The sequence below is a fragment of the Cupressus sempervirens genome, chromosome 2, assembly GCF_028749045.1.
Source record: "Cupressus sempervirens isolate cs-2001-9-10 chromosome 2, ASM2874904v1, whole genome shotgun sequence".
NCBI classification, from domain to species: Eukaryota; Viridiplantae; Streptophyta; class Pinopsida; order Cupressales; family Cupressaceae; genus Cupressus; species Cupressus sempervirens.
In genome coordinates this window covers 213,645,268-213,665,034 of record NC_143119.1, presented here as the reverse complement: position 1 = coordinate 213,665,034, position 19,767 = coordinate 213,645,268, and the positions used below count along the sequence as shown (strand labels likewise).

Sequence of the window (19,767 nt, the reverse complement as noted above, 5' to 3'; positions counted from 1 at the left end):
TTTAGAACTATCAATGCTTGTTTACAGACGTAAACTTTGGTGAAATGGGCATGGAAGCCTGAATCACAGAAATGGAAAAGATGAACTTCCAAATACTAGCGTATGAATGATGAGTCACTCGATAAGAATCTTATGAATTGTTTCAGATGCTTTTGATCTTGATTTGATGATGATCTTGCATAGTATATCATGTTTTAACCCTTTGACACATTGCTATACGTGTATAATACACATGCAATGTTGACTTTACATCTTGAGCTGTTGTATATTGCTTTGGAGATGAAGTGTATATTCTATCATGAAATAATTGTTCAAAGAAATGTTATTGTGATAAGATGGGCAAAAAGGCCGAGATTACATAAATGGAAAAACACGGATCTAATGATCTTTTTCAGGTAATCTGTAAGTTTACCAAGACGATCTACCCATTAATAAGTGCCTTATGACAAATGGAACATGAAATAGAATCAACTCAAATGATGCTAAGAAAACCACAAGTACGGTAAAGAGAACTCAGGTGAGTAAGTGTTCAATTTTATGTGACCATGCAAGTATCTTTCTGGAAATTGTAAAGTAAAAATGGATCTTGAGTTTCGATTATGATTTTCATTCTGACCCAATTGAGAAAAGAAATGATATCACAATGTTATCTATATATATATATTGTATGTGAAATATTCTTTTAGTGTCTAAATTGCAGAGGTCATCGAAGACGATGAACCACAAGGGGAATGGTACGTTACATTCCAATTTTAAGATACTCCTTTATAATATTCATTGCAATTTCAAGTTCATCGAGGATGATGAACCACAAAGGGAATGGTATGTTATATCCCAATTTTTGACCTAGTTTGAAATATAGCCACTGAGGTTCGCATTAGGTCCGCTGAGGTTCGCATTAGGTCAGTTGGTAGTTTAATTTGATATAATCTGGCAAAATGGTAAGATAGTTGGTCGTTATGATTTCAAGTGAAGATGACATGTTAGTTGATTGTTAATCGTGAATTCATGGAATTAAGATGAAAGGTTAATTGTTATGATTATTTATGATTATATAATTTATAATTTTATTACAGAGAAATTCCTTGTAGGGAGCATGTCAAAGGGGTGGAAACATTGTCAAAAAAGAATTAGGCAGGGCAACACCATCACTGGGCAAACGAGTAAAAGACCCAATGATTTGAAATAGAATACATTTGCAGGACTTGCATGAGTTATTTAATAATTTAATTAAAATAATTGAGTTAAAAATATAAAACGTATCTTTAAGGATTTTAATTTATCTTTCATTATGTTGTTTTTAATAATTATTTATTACATACATTTAAATATAAAATCATTTAGCACCATTATAATTTAATAATCAATTAAGTGATGTAGATATTAGATTTTAATGATTATAATAACCTTTAAAACCTTTCATATTCTTTCTCTCTCTCTTTCCCTCATTTCTCTTTTATTTCTTTCTAACCGATTTGATAAGATTTTGAGTATGATCTTTGTAACTGCTGGGTAGCCGTAAGGTCAGTTCAAGTTTATATTAGGAACCATTAAACGCATCTCGGCATTCACCTTGCCTTCGGCATTCCTTTCTTATAATCTTGGTCGGGTTGTTAATCCTTGAACTTCGAATTCTTAAAAACAGTGTTTATTGAGCCAACGGAACTTTGTTCTGATTGTCCTTGAAACATTATCATATACTGTGGATATCCAATGTGAATCTCAAAGCAAGATAGGCGGACTCATCCAAGCGACGGCCCTTTCAAATTGCAGTGACAGAGAGTCACTTAAGGTTCTGTTTGTATTATTTTTTCCATTTCCAACATGATTGCTAAGTCAGTCGTAGAATCTAGACCAATGCAAATATATATATTGTTATTGTCATATGCAAGTATATCATTTTTCTCCTATAGTAGAGAATACGAGCTGAGAAGAAGTCATTTGTTTTCCATATTCAATCTGCCTTTTATTTAATAGTGTTGCAAGATAAAGTTTGAAGTCGACTGACGTCTTTTTCCAAGTTCATTATAATCTTTCAGGATCAATCGACTACCATAGTAATTTTCCAATTTGAGTCTGTTTATCATTATAATATTCGAATGTGCAATATTCTGTAAATCTTCTTTGAAATGCTTTTCTTCTTTGATAAAATTATTAATCAATCTGAAATAAAGTTATCATCCAGTTGGATATCAATTACAAGATATTAGGTCACCAAATATGTTCATATCTTTGATTGTCCCTTTAACCATAAATTGTCTCAAAATGATGATTGGAAATGCTATGAAGTTTAGAATCTAAATTCTTCCATTTATACTCAATCTGGGATGAATAAGAAATCATGAAAAAAATCCAACATACTAGAACTAATATAACCACAGACTGAATCATGGTGGATTAATAGATTTCTAGTTATTGGAAACTGTTCTCATATCATGGATGTTTTCTTAATTCATAAGAGTGTGTCAATCATGCATAAAAGAGATTGAAAAGCAATGAAAGTTGTGAGCAATTAAATTTAGCTTAGAATGTTATACATTCTATCATAACATACAAAGATGAAAATATTATCTTGAATCCAAACATCATGGAACTCACCAAGCAATATGGTGAAGAGGTGGAGTTAATTAATTAGACATTCAATTAAGAGATCTTTTAAGAACATAATTATGTGATCATAGTTTGTGAATGATGGGTGCATGTATAATTGATAGAGCCGTCAGCTCTGAGAATTCCAAACATCTGGGACTCACCGGGCTGTGTAGCCAAGAAGATGGGTGATGAGGTGTGAGAAAGGAATCCCAAAAATGTGAATCAGTATTAGTTATGACAGTTCAATACTTATCATTTAATATGAATTAATTAATAGCTCATGTATATTCGTGCTATGGTGATCACCTGTTGCCAAGTCGTATAATGAGTATATTACCAAGAAGCCCAGAGGATGGCATGATGACCCCTGCCTATTCCGAGTAGGGAGGGCCTTTCTCGTTGGAGATTGTGTGGGGATATGTAATGGTCCAAGGTTGGGTGGTTAAGCCCCTGACAATGTTTCACCTCTCTTAAGATGTCAGATTTGCGTCAAACAGATATAAGCTATGCATTCAATTGTTTATCAAAAGCAAGTATTAACATTTGTAGTTATGCGGAGGTAAGATTAAATTGAGTTAATTTATTGTTACCGTCATAGAATCGTGGATTGTTTTTCATATCAAATATAAGTATATTTCTAACCTTGAATTACTGTCACAGTTAAGCAAGCGAAAGGAAAGGAATCTGATACCATATGTGATTCCGTCGTCGCAAAAGCCCTAAATTGTATCCGTGGTCATGGAAGCCCTAAACTGAATCCGTGGTTGCGGAAACCCTAAATTAAATCTGCGGTAGCAGAAGCCCTAAATCAAACATTGGTAAATGATGCCCTAATTGATACAATGGTATGTGATGCCCGAATTTAAAATATAGTGGTATTTAATTGTAATTATCATTTGATTTTAAGATAGTGGTTTGTAGATGATAGTCATCATATGAAATTGTTATAGTGTATTTGTGAACTGACCCAAGTGGTTGCAGAAGTATCCCTAGTTTGATTCGAACTCAATTTTACGAGGTATGTGGTTTTCAATTTCTATAGTAATTTCATTTGATGGTAATTCAAGTTTTTAGTTAAGAAATTTTGGTTAACTGTTTTTTAACAATAAATCTTATTCACATGAACATGTTTGATATAACTGTCTTCCTGTGAAACGAAGTAGTAACTATATTCCTTGAGTATGTTGAATGATAAATTAGACCTAGGAAAACGAGATGTTACATTTTCTCAGTGCCAGGGCATTGATTATGAGGAGACTTTTGCTCCTACCGCAAAGATGAGCACCATCAGATTAGTCCTAGCCATGGCCGCACAGTTTGGCTAGAAAGTCCATCAAATGGACATCAAGAGTGCTTTCTTGAATGGTGATGTCCATGAAGAGGTCTACACGACACAACCTCCTAGTTTCAAGGTTGTCGGTAAAGACCATCAAGGTCTCAAATTGGTAAAAGTTGTCTATGGCTTGAAGCAAGCCCCCCGAGCATGGTACATCAAAATTGATAAGTACCTTAGTGATCAAGGCTTCAAGAGGAGTTCTTTAGACTCAAATATGTACATCAAGACTACTAACAATAACATCATCCTTCTGGTTATTTATGTGGATGATTTGATCATCATTGGCAGCTTGGCATCTTTGATTCAAGGAATCAATCAGAATTTATACCAGTCTTTTGATATGACTGAACTTGGGCTCATGCATTATTGCCTAGGTGTTGAAGTTTGGCAACAGTCTTCTAGTATATTCATCTCTTAGTCCAAATATGTTCGGGCTCTGTTAGACAAATTTTGTATGCAGGATTGCAAACCTACATCTACACTTATGGAGAAAGGTCTCAAGTTATCCGCAAAGTCCAATTCTCCTTCCGTTGATGATACTAGATATAGGCAACTAGTCGGTAGCCTCATCTACCTCTTTGCTACTAGGCTTGATATCAACTTCGCAGTTAGCTATATTTCATGCTTTATGACAGCTAAGGCTGATCATTGGATGGCAGCAAAGCGTGTGCTTCATTATGTGAAGGGCACTTTCGATTATGGACTTCTGTACTCTCGAAGTTCTAATCCTAAACTCAGTGGGTTCACAAATTCGGATTGGGCAGGCTCTGTTGATGATAAAGTCAACATCAGGATAAATGTTCAGTTTGGGATTCGGTGCAGTCAAATGGACTAGTAAGAAGCAGCAGGGAATTTATCTCTCCTCTTCAGCGGCCAAATACAAAGGAACTATTAAGGCAGGATGTGAAGTTGTTTAGCTTCGTTGAATGCTTGGGGATATGCAGATGTCACCAACAAGACCAACTACTCTGTTTGTTGATAACAAAAGCATTATCAAGTTAGCACGAAATCCAGTCTTCCATGAACGAACCAAGCATGTGGATGTTCACTGTCCTTACATACAACAGCTTGTTGAAGACGGGACTATAGATTTGCAGTATGTTACTACTACAGATCAAACTGCAAACATTCTCACCAAGCCTCTTGGTCCTGATAAGTTTGTCAAATTCAGAGGACAGCTTGGTGTTCTAGATAGATTAACCATTAAGGGAGGGTATTAAAATAATAGATAGTCGTCTATTATTAGTTAATGGTTATGTACTATAAATATCTAGTTAGCTTTAGTTTGCATTCGTTTTTTAGCTTTCTTTGTTAGAATAGAATGTTTCTATTCTTTACGATCATTTCCTAAGGAAACATGATTTTATTCTTTTGTATAAATTAACCTTTCGGTCTCTATTAATAACAAGCAAGTATTTTACCAATTACTTCCATAATATTTTGGTGCTTACATGTTGTCTTGTTCCTTCACTTAGAATAGATTTACTTTCAAGTTGCAAGTTGTCGAATGAGATCAATAGCATTGTTGTGGTGAAAACAATTTGCTCATACAAATTTCTATTAGACAATTTATGCGTGTTGTGTAGGCTGGTCCAAAGCATATGTGGGTGCTTAACTTTTGTCACTGAATTTTCCATGGTTCCGTGATGGTGTCTACTCGTGATATGAAAACCATTTGTACAACCCTTCAAGGTTGCATCGATTTGTCTTTCGAATTCATCTAAATTAGATTGGAACTCCTAAACCTTTATCCCATTTACTTTTTGCAATATTTGTGAAAACCCCCCAAAATGTACATTCATTGCCATATCATTCAAAATCTCCCAAAACCAGTAGTGTTTGAAGTTGACTCAAGGGAATTACGTCCCTTTGTGATACCAGCATATCATATCAACCATTGAGCTTATCCACATCTAGAAGGAACTTGGAAATTACCTGTATGATTTTTCTTTCATTCTTAGCATGCATGGAATTTTGATCAAGAGTATAAGATAGCTTGGTATTTTATTCCATGTTGGTGTGGTCATAAAACAGTTATCAATTTGTTGTTAGTAGGATTCTATAATCCACTGCCTCTGTACAAGACTGGAGGTTTACTTACATATCGTTCAGTGAAATCTTTTAGTAGCGATATTATGTTTCCACAATCCATAATGTTAACCATTATTGTTTCTAGATTCAATTATGAGTGAGTTTTTTTAATCAAAATTCAATATCTAACATCAAGGTGATAGATGACATAAGGAGAAGGAAGATTGTTAATTGCAGCCCAAGATTGACTAAAGAGAGGGGAATGTAGGGGGAAAGAAGGGGTTGCATGTGACACAATGTAGGAGTGTGAGAAAAAAACAAACCAGAAAAAGTAACAAAAATAAATGCATTAGTAGAGGACATGTCCCGAACCAAGTTGGGGACACCCCTCTGAAATGTTCCCAATGTAGACACATAAAAGTGTCCTCATGATTATCTTAAATTCGTCTATTAATTAAATGAATATTTATATTTATTTAATTAATTCACTGAAATTGTCTTCTATTATTTAAATAAATTTTCATATTTATTAAAATAATGTATTAATATTTCAACGTGTTTATTATAATCAAAAATCAATATTATTGTCTTAAACTATAAACATCCTCCACTCATCTTATTTAGATCTTTCCAAACCCATGAATCTCATCCACTCAACCAAATGGGAAATAAAACTATCTATAACTACCCTCCTATAATCCCACATTTATTTCTCAACTTTCTCTAATTATGAGGACAACTATACAAATGCATCTCACCTCTTGTGCAATGTGCTCTAAGAGCAATTATATTTAAAAACACAAGATTTTTTTGATAGGATGGCAATGGAGTGTGTTTTTATTGAATACATTGATTTGTTTAAGATTAAGGTCATTTGTATTTTTTATGAAAGAACTCCATTCTTGGCTGCTAGAATCAATCTGAATATATAATTCAGAAAATCTATTTCCTTTATCTACACAACGTGGGGATAGCTTGGAAATGTCCCCTATTGTCCCCAAAAAGCCTAAAATATGTGGAAACACCCTTGAAGATGTCTGGGATTTTGCAAGAAACAATTGGGGGCAACTATGGCCTAGCAACAAAAAAATACATTTTTTGTTTAAACAACACACAACTTATGAAAACTAAAGTGTGTGGGGACCACAAGGGCCCTCACACTCCTCTGCACAAAACCTAAACCTTAAAAAAGCATTATAACATCCAGAAAAAGAGCTCATTCATTGTTAGGATGTAGATGCCATCAACCTCATTAACTCTTTAATTAGTTTCTCCCCTAACATTATTTGTAATTTACCCATAGGAGGCTAAACCTTTAACCAATTGTGGTGAAAGAGCTTATATAAAGACAAAGTTACTATCACCATTTGAACTTTAGGAAAAGGACAAAATAGCTAGGTGTCTCATTTGAGATATTTCAATTTCAAGTTGTTGGATACATGTAAGGGGTTGTAAATGCATGTATGACAGTCATGAACAATGTCATAGGTTATCGTGAGTCACTATGAGTGTATTTATAGAAAAAGACTGCTATATTGATCTCCTTTGGTCAAATGCCTTATGATAAAGTAAGACTATCTATAAGTGCTATTTCAGGCTACACTCATGATTCCAAAGAGGTAGGCATGGGAATTTTCTAGGTAATTTTTATGCTCTTTGTATTGTGATACCATGGTAGCATTCACGCCAAAGAGTTTCTATAAATTGGGGCCTTGAACTAGTAGTTTGCATCAAGTTTCTTCAATTGTACTGGTAAAAATGAGTTGCTGGATAGTATAAAGCTCTTTAGAGAAGTGTATTGCTGATGCAATCTATTACATCCCTTCCTTGTGACCATTTTATTATATAACCATAATAACTATTCCTATGAACTGTGACAATGGTTAGTTAATAGATTTTAGTTAATTTTGGTTATGCACTTTTCCTAATGAAAATAGAAATATATATTTTGTTTTGTTAGTGAAAACAATATTAGGAGGAACTATATTTTTTTTATGTGGAAGTTAGAAATGATTGTTGACACATATTCGTGTTTGTAATATTCCTTGCCAATTCTTCCCTCAAAATGTTGATTAGAGGCTCAAGGAATATCGTCAAGCACTTTGCATGCAAACTAATAAGTTTGTTTCACTGATGATCTGATTTTCAATGAGATAGACTTGCAAATGGCTATGAAATATCATTCAAATTTTCTTAATATTCAACACGGCATTCTATGTATTATCCCCAATGGATATTATACCCAGATTTTAACACGGAAATTCAAAACATAATTTTGCATGTGTGCTTTAAACTCATCAAGCACAATGTATAGAAAAATATAAAATACCTAGCTGAAAAAATAGCATTTGAAATGGTATTGCATTTAAATCTTCAACAGAACAAAAACAAAAATCGAAACATAGTTACAGAAAATTACGGCAAGATCTATTACCAGAAATATGCACCTAAAACACTAAGTGAGGCACCTGCATGATATCTCTAATCGGCAATGGGTTTTCAATCCACTACCTCCAAGCTTGAGCATTTCCATCATCAAACCTACTGAAAGTTGAAGCTTCCAAATTCTCCAAGAGAATCAATAATCAAATCATAAGCCAAGCATAATGAGAATGAGCCTCTCAATCTTATTTTAAAGCACAACCCTATGACTATTCATTTTCCTTTTTGTTTGTCTCTTCATATTCCTTTTTTATGCCTCTTCATGCCATCTTTTGAATTAAAATGACTTATTAATTATTTACTAAGCTCCATCAAATCATTTTAATACTTTATTAAATAATTAAACTAAACTGTCATTTGATTTGATATAATTTGACAACTTAAAATTTAATTATTTAATTGACTTTTCTAATGCCCCAAAAAAGGGACATAAGAATCTTGCCTTCGTGGAGATTGCTTGTCCTCAAGCACTCTATATCTGCATCCTGAAATCAAATGCCACAATCCAATATCAACCTCAAGAGTACTGCTCCACCAATCTGTTGAGCTGCTCTAATATAAACAACACCATGCTTGTAATTATGAAGCCACTCATTAGAATCTCACTAAAATAATACACTAAACATACCAATACGAGGAACTTTCAAATATGATCCGATAATAGTGTCTCAAGGAGCTACCAACACTAAAAAACTCTCCAATTTTAAATGATCGCCCCAGGAAGTGCAAAACTCTCATCATGGGCATGCAATAAAATATATCATCCCATCCTAAGCCATTGGTGTAAAAGTCAAACTGCTCAAAGGCTGAAGTCAATGCCAATAGTGCAAAGGAACTAGTACAGTAATAATCAATCTGATATAGCATTAAATAAATAGGAATCATGAGTAAAGGAGTAGCTGAAATCTCTCTCCTATGCTCAAAATAAATCTACCATCGATTCTCAACCAAGAACTACTCATCTGCAAAACCAAAGAATCCATCTAGCTTGCATGTACATCAAAAATATGAACTCATATGTAGGCTGATCAGCAAGTGAGCAAAAGTATTTAACGCTAGAAACTAATTCACTACTCCAATCTTGTGACCAAAACTCAATACTAGAAACTACAATTGGCTCCCAAATCCTGTAGTCAATTTCATTCTCATCACTGGAGTCAGAAAAAACTTTATCATCTAACTCAAAAAGTGTATTATCAATTGTCCAATCAACATCCACCTCAAACAAAGGATTGTCAACAACCTGAATATTATCCTTTACTCTCTACTTATACTAAAATTAGGAGATATAAGTGTAGATTTCATGATAGGACACTTGGAGAGGCAGAAATAAATAAGACCACCCTAGGATTGAAGTTGGAATATATAAGTGTAGTCTATCCTAAGGTAACAAAGAGGCAGAAATAAGTGGTAGTCCCACACCTAGGAAAGAAGGTTGGAGATTGATAAGTGTAGAGATAAGACTTGGAGAGGCAGAAATACGCTTGATTCCATCGATAGAAAGAAGGTTGGAGATTGATAAGTGTAGTCCATATCGTTTAGAAGGAAGGGGCAGAAAAAAGTGTTTAGGATGGTAGATGTTAGTGCAAGCAAGAACCCAAAGGGAACGAATACCAAAAAGGACAAGGAAGGCATGATGCCTAAGACCACCTTCTTCTCGAAAGTGAGGCAAATAAATTATACCAATATTGGTACAATGAACATGATACAATTGAAGGACAGATTGAAAGAAGGACGATCCCCCATGGCAAAGAAGATCTACAAGAGCGGAATTGTACATGCGGCGGCTTTCCCTCCTACCTTGCCTTGTCCAGAATTGGTAATTGAGTGTGCATCCCGGTTTGATATTGTTACCAAATCCATCATTTTCAATGAAGGGAAGAGAGTGTTTGCTAACATCAATGGACAAGTGATCGAAGAAGCATTTAATATTCCCCAGTATAAAGGCACGACAGTGGTAATGATAGATCAAGCAGCCAAGTTATTTTAGGATAATCAGGAGGCTTACTTCATTCATCTAAAGCAGAATTGGTTACACGAGGGCAAGAAGGGAGTTACCAAGTCATCACGGCTCACCAAGTCAAATTTCAAATCAGAATATGGCAATCTTATTGTGCTTCTCAACCAAATCATGGGCATGGCTCAAGGTATGCAATTTGAGAACTGGATGTACTACTTTATTGATGAAATTGAAAATGGAAACAGAAAATTTGATTGGGCTAGAATTATAAGCGAAAATTTAGAGTTGCAACTTAGGACAGTGCAAAATCAAAAGCAATTCTATATGGGATCCTATCTTTTCTATCTGATTGTGAGACTATATGAAAATCCTAGACTTAAAGGCCTTAGGAGTGATTGGCAATGGGTTGGGGCAATGTTTGGTGCATGAGTGCTATCCACAGCTTCATTTGCACAACACCAAAGATTATAAGATGTTTTATGACACCTTTGCCATGAAGACGGTAAGAATATTAAAAGGGACACCTGCTAGAAGGCTCTCATCGGAAGCAGAAGCAAAAGTATAGAAGTATGGGAGTTGGTTCATCCAATTTCCGCAATATACATACATTAGAGTGGCAGGAAGTACAATTTGTCCCAAGAGACTTCCAAGGTACCCAGCTGACAAAATAGTTTTGATGGAATTGGCTAGGCAACTTGAGCATTATGACAAAATGATGAAACTTAAATGTGAAACAAGGATTACCTTCTCATTTGGATAGGCAATGATACTTACCCCAATCTTGTCGCCTATGCAGCTGCAGAGAATGAATTAGAGCGATATCATCTAGGATGGTATAGAGCAAGACAGGGATTCGATCTTAATGGTCTCATGAAGGCATCTCATGAAAACACATTCAAACATATTCGTACTATACAAGATTTTTGGGCCAATGCACAGGATGACTTTCATGTGAGAAAGCTAGCTTTCTCAAGATTGTCAATGGGCATGATGAGGGCAATTAGATGGAGAGGCCTTGATATTCCCGATCAACTGGAAGAGGATGAAAATGTGCTAAGAGAAGATTATGATACAGTGGATGGAACGGAATTGGGTCCAATGGATTGGGATGATCATCAGGATCCTTCTTTAGAGGCAGTTACAAGGACAGTTGATCTACACATTGAGTTGTGGTACAATGGGAAGTTAATGCAATTACAAAGTTGGAAGGTATGCCTTACGAAAAGATGAAGGAGGAATGAGTACGTTGGAGTCTTGGTTTGTTGCCTTGACCATCAGATTGAGGATACTTGAAGAGATATGGAACTAGATTGCACAGTATAGCCCAGGCGTTGACGTTTCCATTTCAACCATGATGAGCAATGTTGGGGTTGCGCTTGATTTTGAAGATATAAAAGAGGAGAACATAAATGAGACAGAGTTTGGATCGAGATTGGATGAGTTGGGGAAGGCTGCCATCAAAAAGAAGCATTTGGGCACCCTTGCCTCCCTCAGTGCCTTTATTGGATATGTGAAAGAATATGAGAAGGGTCACGAGAAGACACTGCAAGCGGTGAGCAACATGATGAATTCAACTGAGCTCAAGATGAAGCATGCGCTTTGCCCTCCCATGAAGGAAGTCAACGACAAGCTAGCCAAGTTCATTGCTTTGGCTAAGATGATGAAAGAAAATGGTAGAATTATATTAGAAGATCATTTGACATAAGCCCAAGTGGCAATTTCTCCTTCTTCTTGGGTAGGATAGGTGTCTGATTCTAGTTGGCTACTATTTTGGTGCCTTCTCATTGGTTGCCACTTTTTCTTTTTTTTTCATTGGTCCATTGATGAGGTGGCATCTTCTCATTGGTCGATGGGATGGCAACCGTAATTAGGGTTTCTAGGATCTAATCTAGATCATTGATTTTGCCTCTTAATCTCTACCGTTGGTTGTAATTTTGGCCTCCATATAAGGCCATTTGCTCTCATTTGTAAAGGGTTGAAGAAAATTGTTGCTAAGATAATACCAAAATTGCTTCTCTTATCATTGTTGTGACTTGCATGGTGATAAGAACACTTGGTGTTATTGCATGGTTTCATCTTCCAATAGTTAGAGTTAAATTTCCTTTAAGTTGTTAAAGTAGATTTCATTTCAAGAAAGTTGTTAAGAGTAAGAGTAGATGGATAGTTGCATGGTGATATTAGTGGATGTTTAATAGGGATCTATAAACTAGGCCACTAGCATCCTAGCGGCTTGTTAGAAAGCCTTGCATGGTAATCTAATCTTTTTCCCTTGAATCATTGCATCTATGGAGGTAGAGCCATTGGTAAGCTTTCATCAAATTCGGTCCCCATCCATTTGCTAATCTTTCCATTCATAGGACTAGGAGTAAAGTAGCAAGTAGTTTAGTAGTTGGAGTTCAATCGAGAAGGAAGTTAGAAGAAGAATCATTGGCAGACACACCCCCCATCACCATCAACATCATTTGGCACTCATATACTTTACAAAGCTAGACATCATCACCATCATACAAAAAGTCCAAGTTATCCTCGAATGAACAACGTAAGGCCGCCTGCATGATTAAGCAGCAAATCACATTAATATAATTGAGTTAGTATCCACAGGTGTAAGGAACATTGGAGTTTTTCTCATGTCTTCATGAGTATTTACTTTTCAAGAGAGGGATTGAGTGTTTGATATTCCATGTCAAGTGTTAAATCACTATATGTTATGTAGTGGTACAAAACTGACATCAACAATAAGCATTTGTGATATTTTGTTGGAACAAAGCTGTGACAATCCTTTTTTCTTCATTTCTGGTCCATTCCACTTTGGCTGATTTATCAGCCTTCCTTTCCCCCGCAAGTATAATTAGGTGTCCAAGTCTATTGGCATGTAACAGTAAAACAAATCTGCTCCTTTCTCATACAGTTCTTACTTTTGTTGGAAGACATTGCAACCTGTAAACCAATTGAGATAAACTCATTATCAGTCATATGTTCCTTGGACCTTTCAATTTTATGTTCAACCAATCTTTTTGAGAACTCATGAGTAATAGGTGATACAACTTGTTCCATCCTCCAGATGACTAACAAATCTGATTGAAACTTCTTGCAGATATCATCATCCTTATCTAGGATTAAGGACAAAATGGTTTGCACACAAGCTTTCACATTGTCCGAAAGATGCTTCTTGATTTCATTTAAGAAGCAATGAGACATTTGAAGATCACCTTTTCACATTTCAAATCCAACCTTATGATGAATAATTAGTTCTTGCCATAATTTCTAAAATCTTAACCCTTTTATCAAAAGTAGGGGCTTTGATATCCTATAATCCATGGAGGATCTCCATAATTGGTTGTACGACCTTCTTCAATACATCATCATTATGCATTGCTACAGGAGCTGTTATCCATGTAATCTCACTTAGACAGTAACAACTGCAAGTCTAAAATCTTTGTGGATGTTCCATAAACCTGTGACGGACCAAGGAAATTATTGAGGGTTTCAAAGCCCAAATCAAAAGCCTCCAATCAGATTGGTCAACTTCAGACAAATATTAATTTCATTCCTCCAACTTAGAAAGAACGTCATCTAGAGAAATCATGGACTCTAACTGTAATCCAATCAGATATTCCCAATTCCCTAATTCCTTTTCTTTCTGCAAATCTCTTAGTTGTTCACCATTTTAGGCATCATTCAAATCCTCTAAGAAAAGGACATTTTTCAGTTTTCCATTGTCTTCATTTCGCTACCCAACTAATTTCCACCAAAATCTGTTTTAAAAGCTATAGAAGACTTGTGTTTTTATTGTCTGACCTAAGAAATGCTACTGTAAGATGCTGCCTTGTTCAAGTACTATTTTTCACACCCTACTAGAAATATTTTCATCTAGCACTTTGCATACATAACAATGTTTGTTTGATACAAATCTCTTCCCCATTATGCATGAAATGGTTAGCAATTAAAAAAAACACTTAGATGACAATGTCAATGCTGATTAAAGGAATCAGAATTTCCAGGGCTAATCTGATTGCAACTGCTTGGATCCTCATCAAATTTTAAACGGCTGTGAGCACAAATAAGATTCAGACATAACCTATTTACAGCATTTTTAACCAGTTCAGCATATAGATGAAATCTTCAGATAAACCCGAAGGGACATAGACATCCAGACACACCTTTAACACTCTTTTGCAAACTCAGAAAATGAACCCCATTTTTGTCAAATAAGATTCTATTCATGCCTTGCAGATAATGACAGCACAGAGAAACTTACATCATTATATTTAATGCAGGTACCAACATGGAAGTTTAGAACTCTTCAATCTCAGTAGAGCTTGAGGAATCTAACTTTGTAGTCCCAGGCTCACAGCCATTGTGTTTACTCTTCCCAAACTCAAACATTTTCCAGAACTGTCATCTTAATGTATTCAATCATGTATGCTTCAAGCTTCGAGCCTCAAACAGAATTGAATGGCTTGTAAGATATTGGAGAATCAACTCTCCAGAATCCAGCTCATGGTCTCAGAAAACTTTTAATAAAAACCACTTTAAGAACCCCTAAATGTTCTTCACCAAAACTTAAGCTTCAAGAGTTTCTTAGCAGTTGGACTCACATTGCTTGTTCAGAATTAGGGAGAAAAGAATAACATTGATTCACCACTTAATAGATAATAAAGAGATATATTAAAAGATTCAAGTCATCAATAGAACCCAACTCTATTATTCTATAAAAAAGAAATTACAGACATTTATGATCACCGATCCAATGTAAATTTCCACAGAGCTCTGAAAGAGCAGACATTATGAATATTTATGCACCTAGTACTTTAAAACCATTGGTCCTTTGACTGTGCAGTGATCAAAAACACTTACTCAAGAAATAGATACTGAAGAATTCTTCGGCTTCTCTCAGAATAACTCCCAAATCATTTATTCTCTACCATTTCTAATCAATGATGCGCTGAGAGTTTGGTTCATTCATCAGTTACATGTATTGCGCTAAAACATGAAGGCTCAATAACTCTCTCTCCTGACGCTGGTTTAATATCGATTATGTGTTGGTCAGAAAATTACTATGCACCCACAAATCTCTGTCGGTGTCTTCAGAAACTCCCAGTTATGCTGCCAAAAACTAAGATACATAATATTTAAACTGCCACTGTATAGTGTATTGGCTCACCAAATATTACTCATGGCATCCAGGACTGGTTATGAATTGGCATTCTAAGAAGTTGACACCATTAGCGAAGAATGCAGATGGTGATTTGAATGTTTGTCACTCATTCATGGGAGGCTTATTTAGTCATATCACTAATCTCTGACAGGTCTAAGCATACACTACACCCCTAAACTCCTTTTCTTTAATGACCAAAAAGGCAGTCAAGGCACACACAAACAATATTAAACAATCTCCACGAGAACTAACAACCCCACAAACTAATACCTGATAAGGGATCTATATGTTGTTAAGCTTTAAAAAACTTGTATTGTGTTCTTGATTTGTCTCCAAGGTTCACATTTCCTCCTCTCAACACCAGCAATAATGCTCAGCTCAACCTGTATGCAAATAAAGGGGAAGGCCAAAAAATAAATCAACGATTCTTGAAGATGGCTCTGCATTTTCTAGATTGGTGATTAGAGATTCCTGGGTGAGAAAGTTTGTGCCGAACAAAGGTGCTGAATAACCTGAATTTTCAAGCACTGGAATATGCAGTATGAACCGTTACAACCTTTGGTGTTTTCCTCCAAATTCGTAAATAAATCAGGCTAAAATTCTTATGCCAATGATAGACTTTAATTTTATAAACAAATAAATTTCCAGCTTCTTGATTATTAACTGACAAGAAATCTTTTAAAATATATATATACATATAAGAGGCTGCTGGAAAATATAAATCACTCTTACGAAAAAAATTCAACCACTTTACTCAAAGCCAACAAATAAAATTTACCGTTTATACTACCCAAAAATATCCTGGGCACCACTCTAATGTTTCTGGGTCAATATTTTAATATATCACAGATATATTCTGTTGCTCCCTCACCAAAATAATATTTATTTGCGTGAAATTTCCTTTCAAAGTCGGGCACTAAGAATATAATCATTTGCCTCCTCACTATTAAATATAACAATATCATACAAACTTCTGCGAGATTACTGTTTGAATATTCTGCAATATTAAAGTCAAAATCCTGTAAACTTGGGAAACCCGGTATGTAAAGCAAATTGAAGATTGGATAGAATTTCTTCACCCAAACTCATATAATATTCAGCTACTCTGCAAGTTCGTCTCTGCAAAGATTTTAGAAATTTGTAAAATTTATTTGATTAAACCTTCATGATATTTTATTAGTTTTGGTTGAAACCTTCAATCTGAATTGTTCAACCATTTTGTACCCACTAGGATAGCAGGATACACTGTTTTGATACCACTGTATTATCCCCAATGGGTATTATACCTAGATTTAACACATAAATTCAAAAGATAATTTTGCATGCAAATGTTTTCCACTATCCAGCACAATGTATAGGAAAATATAAAATACCCAGCTGAAATATAGATTCTGAAATGGTTATGCATTTAAATCTTGAACAGAACAATAACGAAAAATCCAAACGTAGTTTAGAAAATTACAGCAAGATTGGATACCAAAAATACAAACCCGAAACACTAAGTGAGACACCTGCATAATATCTCCAACTGACAATGGGCTTCAGTCCACTGCCTCCAAACTCGAGGGTTTCCATCCTCAAAGCTACTGAAAGTTGAAGCTTTCAAATTCTCCGAGAGAATTAATAACCAAATCATAAGCCAAGCATAGTGAGAATGAGCCTCTCAATTTTCTTCTAAAGCACAACCTTGTGACTATTCGATTTCTCTTCTAAACAAATGCATTTAAACAGAACTTTATTTGCAAGATCAAAACGTAAAGAGTATCACAAATATTAATCATTGGCACAAAATGGACATAGGAGATATCTGATGTGCTCTTTGTCCTTAGCTGTCAGGGTGGAATGGACTGTTGGCTTTCCAAACCCCAAAATAAACCAACTCGACCTCTAACGTCACCTACTGGTGACTCACATGGCTGTCTCTAACCCCTACAACTGCCTCAATGATCATACACGCTAGCTATAGAAGGCTGTGATTAGTATTATTTATGCAGTCACCAAACTCTGCAATTAAATCTGAAGAAAAACCTATGAATTCAAACACCAAACTCATCACCAATCAATCCATTCATGGCCTCAGTTAGCCATCACCATTGTACAAACCATTGGTTATTTCACCAGTTCAAAGTGCTGGAAAACTTTATAGAATTATCAATTCCCCAAGCTTGAATTCTGCAAACCCTTGTTGCAGTATCTCTTCACAGAATCAACAAAAAGCAATAGCATGGAATGAATTAATTTTGGCTTTTTGGCTTTGTATATTTCCCATGTACAAATTCATCATGAGTCTTCAACTTGACTCTTCACATAACTTAAACCATGCTTCCTTTTGATGAATTTGAGTTATAATATTAAATTATACGCCCCTGCAAAGCTAGGAGTCATAATTCAAATTCATAAAGTAATCATTAACTATGGTGCCAAAACTATATAATAAGCTATTAACATTATTATTAATTAAGTAGAACTTAATTAATCAGATAATCATGGAATTACCTTATTAAATTCCTCCAAGTGGTCAACTCTGAATCCAAATATATCCTGCCAAGGCCGGACAATCAAGTGCTCTGCCAGAATTAGCAACTATGTGAAATTGACCTACAATAAATAGTAAGTCCTTGGATAACTGCTCAAGTGTTACATCCCAATTTTTGACCTAATTTAAATTATTATAGCCGTTGAGTTGAATGGGTTGTCTTTCCTATTCATGTGAAGAGGGTAGTTAAATATAACCGTTGTATCCTATGAAATTGTTTAACTTTTTATGATGATGCCGTTATCCGTTATTTGTCATATGATGATTATAGTAGTTAATAGTTACTTGATTTCGAGATTATGGTTATAAACTAAATTTCTTGTTAAACATAAATGTTAAATGTTATTATGGATTTATCATGGAACTTGGTAATATTGTGAAAAACTATTGCACGGGTGATTGCAGGAGCAGACGAAGGGGAGAAGCATTGCTTAACGGGATCTACGAAATGGGGTACTACCTTAGTCCATTTATCTGATCAACAGATATGACCTCTAACTATCATGGTAAGGACCTAACGACTTATATAACAGGATACAATCATTGGACACGCATGAGCTATTAGATAAACCTTTAAAAAAAATATTAATCATTTCAACTTAATTAAGGTACATACCTTTTAAAGGCTTATGGTTGACATTTCTATCACTTCATTACAATACATATTTATGTATGTGCACATAGATATAGAAATAAAGGTGACACCATAGTATTATTTTTATATAAGATTCTATCTAATTAATACATACATTTAAATACGTGTACAAGAAGATAAAATAAACTTTCAAATGAAGCATGTATTTAGATATACATATTTAAAAGATACGACTTTGGATAAACATATAATATGATGCCATCTTAATAAAATACATTTACGTGCAAGTAGATAAATATGTTTATAAATTATCCTTTTGATTTATAACCTTCAAGTTCTTTTCCATATTTATTCATTTCTTTATAAGAGGCTGAAATGTACACTTGACATAAGATATTGGTGTTTCAAGAAGACAAATCTTTTAACTCTTTAAGAGTTACAGCTTCTTGGAAGCCTTTGATATATCGAATGCCTCTATATACTTGGAAGTCGAGAGAAGTCAAGGATATGAATATTGTTCTCCACACGATTTACCTCTGCATTTTCTACGTTACTTCTTTCATATTCTACCCCCTTGCCGAAGGTGGGAAATCATATTTATTCTAGAAATTGCATACGGATCGTTTCCGTTAAGGAACCGCTTGTTTAGCATCAAGCCAAGGCTCACGTTTCCAATTAAACAGACCAGGTTAAGTGGTCATCTTCCTTTTCGAATGATACATATTCATCCTTTTTAATCCTGCATTCAAAATTATAGCAGCAGGAAGTATGTCCATGAAATTTTGTATTGTATTACCAATGAATCTAATCTTTTTGTATTGAGTCAAGACCAATTGTACATTGATAAGTTTATACATCTTTGTTTTATTGAAGTATATCAGAATGTATATCCTTGCAAACTTATTAAGATCATTCTCTGTTATTTGATATACTAAAAAATGCAAGGATCCTACCCCTACTGGGGCTTAGCAAAAGAGTTTGATATTCTAAGATTATAAACCCCTGGGACTCACCTGGTTGTATGGCCAAGGAAGAGGGTGAAGAGGTGAGAGAGAAATCTGCAATAACATGAAAACAGAATTAGTTATGACATAACATACATAATTTTTAAAAAGGA

The 19,767-nt window shown here is 34.9% G+C and overlaps 1 protein-coding gene across 3 annotated transcripts in view; it reads right to left on the bottom strand.

Moving 5' to 3' along the window:
• LOC149571803 (hydroxyproline O-arabinosyltransferase 1-like) overlaps positions 1-19,767 on the bottom strand; it is an 88,951-nt gene that overhangs the window by 28,627 nt on the left and 40,557 nt on the right. Inside the window, exon 8 of one of the 3 annotated variants that reach the window (XM_089813216.1) lies at positions 19,664-19,708. The exons of the other annotated variants lie outside the window; for them this stretch is intronic. Within the exon in view, the coding sequence (XP_089669342.1) occupies positions 19,664-19,708 (45 nt within the window). The remainder of the gene's footprint in view (positions 1-19,663; positions 19,709-19,767) is intronic. 3 annotated transcript variants of the gene reach the window in all.